This window comes from Leptonotus elevatus, chromosome 11 (genome assembly GCF_054856555.1).
Source record: "Leptonotus elevatus isolate MCC_2025b chromosome 11, RoL_Lele_1.0, whole genome shotgun sequence".
NCBI lineage: Eukaryota > Metazoa > Chordata > Actinopteri > Syngnathiformes > Syngnathidae > Leptonotus > Leptonotus elevatus.
Genome location: NC_141249.1, coordinates 8,040,914 through 8,048,581, shown reverse-complemented (window position 1 = coordinate 8,048,581; position 7,668 = coordinate 8,040,914). Strand labels below are relative to the sequence as shown.

The window sequence follows — 7,668 nt, the reverse complement described above, 5'->3', positions numbered from 1 at the left end:
CCTGTCCTTGACTTTTTATTTATTTATTTTAAACTGAGCTTCTCATACGCCACAGCTGGAGTGAAGTGAAAACCAAAATTGAGCCATACGTTAATGAAATGCCCCTGCGTGTGGGCAAAGAGAGACCTTTATTGAACAGGACAGTCAAGCACACAAATACAAAATGAGAAAAAAACGGTCAACATAGCTGACTCGAGCCCCCACGTCACTTACTAGGCCACGCCCCTTAAGGCACACACGTAAATGCTACACACAGTAAGTTTATTTAAATCGACTTAGTTGTTTCTATACAGTACAGTGTTTTTGTTGTTTTATTATTCTTATTAAAACATTTTCAGAAGGGAATGGGGTGGGATGGAATAACAATAACAAATAACATTTGTATGGTTATCTTTTGGTCATAAAAATGGATTAAAGTTGTAAACTACCAACCTTACAAAAGATGAAGGCACATCTACTCAACTCTTGAAAACGAAAACGACAAGTTGGTTTAACGAAGAAAGAGGACAAGCGTCAACTTGGAACTATAAAAGTTTTTTTTATACACATTAACAGACCGCAGCGGGTGAGCATGTTTGAGGTGAGGGCACATTAAGTAAAACAGAAGTCATTGTGGGAAACGTAGGGCAACTGAAAAGCGCCACAACAAGAACTTACATCATGACACGTATTGCTCAGTTGATGTGGCAACTTCCTGACATTGTGTGGAGGGTTGCAATATTGATACAGTTGAGCTGTTAAGGCATGCATGTGTTGACCAGTGATAGCATCACTGTGACAAGTTTTGGGTTAATTTTTTTTAAATGACGATGTGAATGATTAATTGGGGGAAAACAAGCGTTTGTAGTGTCAGAGTCATTTGAATGGCTGACGCGTCAAGCTGTGCACAGTGCATTTGCACACCACATGACACCCCCAAAAAAGGAAACGGAAATGTGACCTTTTTTTTTGTAGATATTATAATCAATACAGAAGACAAACTATTAACCTGATACTGCAATTTATGTAATAAGACAGTGAATGATTTGTTTATACTATTCTCATCATCACACAGATTTATGTACAGGCACTGATTATTTCAAACTCAAGTTTGAACTTTGCTTCTCAAGCATGGGTTGGCTGAGGAATGTCACTGGATGCTTCGGAGCGACTGTCTTCTCCCTCCGTGGGACGGAACCGCGTGCCCATCCTGTGTCGAAAACGCCTCCGGAGCTGCAAGCGGCGTTGGACCGGGATGGTGTTGTACTCTTGGGCCTTTAGCTTGGCATAGTAATCTGAGAATTTGTTAAAAAGGAAGGAGATGGGCATTCCGTTCAGGATGATTCCAAAGGAGATGCAGCCAAAGGCCACGATTCGACCCAGGATGGTCACGGGGACGACATCCCCGTAGCCCACAGTGGAGATGCTGACCTAAGATAGAAGAAAGTTAATGAGCGAGTTATTTACTTCATAAAAAGTATTAATTCAATCAAAATGCTTGGATCGAGAATTCTGTACTGTAATGCTTTTATCCCCATTAGGGTCGTGGCTGGTAGTCATGTTATGAGGCCACATATATGTCGACAAACAACCATTCACACTTACATCCACAGAATAGACAATTTAGACTCTTTAATGATGATAACTTTCAGAATCAGAAAAGTTTATTTATCCCCGTGGAGCATTTATGTTTTTGAAATGTAGGCAAGCGGGAAAAATGTGCCCACCGGCAGGCAGGCCACCATGCTGCCTGCTCAAAAATCCCCCAGTGGTGGTTGGTCAGCTGACCTAATCAATATCAGAAACGCTAAACTACATTTAAAGCCTAAAATCTTATATTTGTTCCATGGAATTGTATTTATTTATTCACAGTTATCCTCATCTTTTGGCCCAAGTAACAAAATGAATGGCCCAATGCTGGAATTCACCATTTGAAAAAAATAATAATAATAAAATAAGAAGATGAGATGAAGCTGTCCAAGTTAAAAAGCCGGTAAACAAGTGTAACAGCAAACTATTCTGAAAAACACTCTGGGTTAAAAATAAACCAAATGGAGTCAAAAAGGGACCAACCCAATTTATAATAATAATAACCCACAAAACACCCCGAAAATAGAATAAAATACAACAAAAATGGATAAATATAAAACTCAAAATTGGGTTAGTTAAAACATGAATAAAGGTTGTTAAATGCACCTTAAAAAAAACAAAAAAAAAACAATTGGGTTGTTTAGTACAAAATAACAAAAGCAATGAGCAACAAATCCTAATTTCTTTGGGTTCATGTTAGTGAAGAATCCCTCCAGGCTCTTTCACATCCAGACTGCAAAATAAATGGCATGAGGTCAAAGCCATGCAACAGAGGATCCTTTCACACAAAAACAGTTGGGTGAAAAAATAGATAAAAAACCCAAATTCGTTTAATAGGGGACAGACCCAACTTGTTTAAGTTATTCATTTAAATCATCTGTCGCGCGAGTTTGATCACACGACATTTATTTTTTTCTGGATATGAAAGGGCCATGGAGTCTCCAGCAGTCTTCAATAACTCAGACGCGTCGGAAAATTCACTAAATGAGGTATAGCGACAAAGTCGGCTCACTTGGTCACGAGGTGAGTAAGCCCTGGATGCAGAGTGCAGTTGGAGCCGAGTCGCCACGTCAGGTGGACCGAAACGTTTGACTCCGCCCATACGGATTGTTTTTTTGTTTTTTTTTACCTTGAAGTGACTTCTTTATTTCTCTCATTGCTGTTGAACTATCGCCCTGGCAGCTTTATGTGCTGTTTTATAAGATCTTATAACACTAACCCTACCACATCACATTACAGTATGGACTATATGCCACGGAGGAGGCGAGACTTCCGACTTTTGGGTTTTCATCCATCAACTTTGTTTCTGTTTCCGGTTTGCGACGACTGGGCCGCGTCCCAGTACTTGCGCTTCCGCCTTTGTGCCCCTCGGTTGCGCGTTCCCGTCGACGGGTGCGAGGCTGTGAGTGTGTAGTGTCTGTCTCAGTGTCCGAAGCATCTCAGACAGTCGAGACGCCCGGTTGGGGGGCGAAGGGGTGGTGGTGCGAGTGTTGGAACGCGGACAATTTGCAAGATCCTCATTGCCAGCTAACCACCTGCAGTAATGTGTCAAAAAGCTTTACGGAGTTGGCAGCAGTTTAAGATGGGAGGATGTGGAAGTAACAGCAGTCCAAAAGTTTCATTTGGACGGCAAGAGAATGTGAGGAAAGGGAAGTGTCGCATAAAAATGGGTATGGATGCACAGAAGATTTGAAGATGGTTCTATTTCTGAGTTATACGCTGTGTTGCTACTATGCTGGCACACTTTTTTACAGAGTATGCTACCCTATCGCAGGGATGTCCAAACTATGGTATGGGGGGCCATTTGTGGCCAACATCCATTTTTAAGCAGCCCGCGACATACACTAAAAATGACATTTGCTGCTAATAAATGTATTTTATATAGATGTAGAGCTTTTCGAAATATGCAACATTTCAACTAAACTAGCAACATTTATCTTTGTAACAGTGGTGAATAAAGAGGATTAGAATTAAAACGGTTTTCTTTCTGATCTGTGTCAAGGTCCAAATGGTGAAAATATCACATGAATGATTCCCTAGTAACCATCAGTCATCTTAAGACAGATTGCTCCTGTTTTGGTTCTGAACGTAGAAGCTGGGATTCAGCTGCTGTTCAGTGCAGGGGCTGATATTTTCAGGTGGGTTCCAGGGTCTAGACCACTGCAAAATCAAAAATATTTTTTCTTATACAAGAAGGTGCTGTACAAGGGTGTTACAGACCGATCCAAATTGCAGCACTTTTCACAAAAGTGGCTATATTCAATTGCAGCTACTTAATTGCACCAATTCAGTTTCAGATTACTTTATTGATCCCCCAAAGGCGGAATTCCTCCAGGTCACAACCTGTCCAAAAAACATGAAAAACTAACAAGGAAGCCCTGAGAATGCAATGTAATTTTCTTCTAGAGTGGAGCTGTGCTTATTTGTTCGAGGCCACTGTTACACAATCTTCATTTTCCTCAATCAGTTTTTATTGACTTTGCTGGACGAAGCTGTGTCAGAAGCACTTCAACTGTTCATCTGATAAACTCAAAAAAAAAAAAGGCAGAATTAGATGATTAGCAGTGTGTGTCTCCTCCTATATATCTATACTCACTGCGGCCCACCACCAGGCGTACGGAATACTGCTGATGGGGGACCCCTCCGTCTCCCTCTCGGCCGAGTGCAGGAGAGCAGAGAAAGTAAAGATCCCCATGGCAATGAAGAGCAATATGCACGACGCCTGCTGGTAACACTGGCGCAACGTGAACCCGAAGGCCCTCATGCCAGTTGAGTGGCGGGCCAGCTTTAAAATGCGAAAGATCCTCAGCAGTTTGACCACTTTCAGGACATGACTCAACTTGCTGACGCTCGCCAGCGTCCTTAGGTCTCCGTGCGTGTTCCCATCCTCCGAGGCAAAAGCGGCTTCCAGCATGATTTGGGCGAAATAAGGCATGACTGCCGCCATGTCCACAAAGTTGAGCCCGCTCTTCAAAAATAATTGGATGTTTGGCGTGGTGGCAAGGCGAGTTAGATACTCCAAAGCAAAGAAGACAATGGTGATGATCTCCACCCACTCCATGTGGGGTTTCCCCCCAATTCGATAGTTTTGAAGCTCCTCCACCGTGTTGAGAGACATCGCCACAATAGAAAAGAGGACAAAGAGGTTGGAGAGCACGCTGAAGGCTTTGGCCTGAATCGACGAGTAGGGATTGTCTACGACGTTCCAAAGGCGTTTTCGAACCTTCCCCAGCAACATGTCCTTGAATAACTCACTGTCGTACTTGACCTCAATCTCGGCCATGAGTTCCCTTTCCACCTTCAGGTTGTCCTTCATTTCATCCACCTTCTCCTCAAACACCAAACAGCAGCAGCGCGTGGTGTCCTTGAGGCTCAAGCCCCAGTACGCCATCTCCTCCTCAAAGTTGATTGGGCACATTTCTCTGATGATCCACAGCTCTCCGCTGGCATAAAAATGGCAAATGTGGTGAAAGAAAGCAGGGTCGTGGTCAAAGAAGAATTCATCGTTTTTAACCGAGTAGTCATCACAGAGGGTGATGAGTTGGGCTCGGTCCGTGCTGGCTGCCAGAGAGCCGATGCGGGTGTGAGGATATTTCATGGCACGCTTTTTGGGGATGTGGAAAACTTTGCCGCCAACATTAATCTTAATGTTATGTTGCTGTTTGGGTTTCTCTTCACTGGCCGGGCACTCGGGAGAGTCCAGGTTCTCCAGAGAGCTCCACGCTTTCACTGCATTGCGCTGAGAAAACGGAAACGGCTTCTTGTCTCTTCCACCCTTTGACAGGCAGTCGATTGTGCTGCGGCGGCTTTGCAGCGGAGCGCCGTCTACAGCCATTGCACCTGTGGTTAAAGGCAGGAAGTCAGCTCTAGTGAGACAGAACAAAAAAAGGAGAGAAGCAAAACAGGAAACCCGACAGGGAAGTGAGTGTCCCGGCACATGTTAACTTGCTGACTCGTCAACACAAATCCATGTGGTCCCGGTTTGCGCTGATATTCCAGTAAAAGGCAGTCTTTCCTGTTTACTGGGGACTATCCTCCTGCGTAGAGGACTCAAAGGCGTTTGATGGGTTAGTAGAACAGTCACTAGGAGTAAATGTTTGAGCCACTTAATCTTATTGGTGAGTGTCCAAGTTCCTTAAGAAGTTGTAAATATAGTGGAGGTGGCCGGGATAAGCAAACAAAGTTGATTTAAGGATTTTCAAGAGATAAGACAAAGGGCCAGGTGAGGACCTGTGCTTTTGGTCGTTCCCCTTTCAAATCAGATGTTCCTATTTTTTGACCAAAACAACACAATAAAATATATTGACAGTTGTGGGAGGAAATACGTTTCACAAAAGTAGAACTATATTTTATTACTCATGCTAACTTGAACATATTCCTTATTTTTTCAGAAATTCTATTTATGTACATTGCAACTTCCGACTTTATATTTATTTACCTTTTTTCTTTTTCTTCATTTAACTTATTTAGTATCCAAATGATAACATTCGCAGTCGCAAAACCGATCTGGCAGAAAAGAGCAGAGTAAAACAAAGCAAAATAAAACATTCCCTCTCTCCGCTTCAGGTTATATTTTCATATCTTCAGGAATACATAAATAAACGTGAACAAGGCTGATATGGGGTCGATGCCACGGACTTCTGACTTTCACACATCAGCGTTGTTGCCGGCCACTGATGGCCGCGTTCCAACACTCGCACCCCCTGACCGCGCGGGGCATCTCAACTCTCTGAAATGCTTCGGACAACTGAGACAGACACACAACACACGTCGGGAACGCGCAACCGAGGGGCACTAAGGCGGAAGCGCAAGAACTGGGACGCGGCCCACATATCGCAAACAGGAAACGGAAACAAAGCTGATGTGTGAAAACCAGGAAGTCAGAAGTCCCGCCTCCTTCGTGGCATATACCCCATAGTTTAAGGCAGGGGTGGGCACACTCGGTCCTCGAGGGCCAGAGTCCTGCAGGTTTTGGATGTTTTCCTTCTCCAACACAGCTGATATATGATCAGCAAGCTCTGCATAAACTTGGTAACGATCCTGTTGATTGAAATCAGCTGCGTTTCAGCAAGGAAACCTCTAAAACCTGCAGGACGCCGGCCCTTGAGGACCGAGTTTGCCCACCACTGGTTTAAGGCCAATGTGTACATGAGGATTTCAAGACAAATTTCACTACAGTATATTAGATTAACTCATTCACTGCCATTGACGGCTATAGACGTCAAAAAAAATTTTTTTTTTAGTTTAACATTTTTCTCACTTTTGTTAACAAGAGTATGAAAACCTAGATTTTTTTTTATTGTATTACAACAGATATAAAATTTGTGATCAACCGAGAGTTAACTAGTGAAGTCATGCGATTAATTACGATTAAAAATGGTAATCGCTTGACGCCCCTAATTTTTAATAATCTTTATTAAAAAATTAAAGTATTAAAAATTGGAAAAAAATTACAATTATTTTATTAATTTTTTAAAAAAGAGAAAATATTATTAAAAATTAGGGGTGTCAGGTGTTTTTTTTTATTGTAATTAATCGCATGACATTTTACATCTGTTCTAAATGTACAAAAAAAATTCTAGGTTTTTATACTCTTGTTAACAAAAAAGGGGTAAAAATGTTAAACTAATAGAAATAGTTTAAATTAATTTACGACGTCTATAGCCGTCAATGGCAGTGAATGAGTTAATTATGATCAGGCAACGAATTATTTTTGCAAAAAAATGTGCTAACAAACTGAAATCCAAACAATAGATCCAGTTCCACACTTAAATTAGGCAGAGTTACTGAACATAAACTATATTAAGACAGAGGTGACAAAGCCATGTTACATCTACATGTCCCCGTAACATGACTATCTGGACCTGGACCAGTTAAAGAGGAAGTCTACCGTAAACATTTCTTGACAATAATATGTTACATGTGACCTCACTTGTCTAAACATGACATTCTGATTAATATTACATTTGTGGAATATGAGTTATGCAGCAAAATCCAGTAATTTTTAGCCATCTCAGGGGGCGGCCATTTTGCCACTTGCTGTCATCACGGTTGCTCAGGGCTCAGGCAACAACCAATCACAGCTCACCTGTTTTCTGA

General features: G+C 42.0%; 1 protein-coding gene across 1 annotated transcript; it reads right to left on the bottom strand.

Moving 5' to 3' along the window:
- Window positions 1-90: 90 nt before the first annotated feature.
- LOC147165710 (potassium voltage-gated channel subfamily V member 2-like) lies at window positions 91-5,675 on the bottom strand. The gene is made up of 2 exons (XM_086089026.1): window positions 4,166-5,675; window positions 91-1,410 (listed from the first exon to the last, which is right to left on the bottom strand). Exons 1-2 carry the CDS (start codon window positions 5,402-5,404, stop codon window positions 1,105-1,107), a joined length of 1,545 nt encoding a protein of 514 aa, XP_085945152.1. The 5' UTR covers window positions 5,405-5,675; the 3' UTR covers window positions 91-1,104.
- Window positions 5,676-7,668: the final 1,993 nt, after the last annotated feature.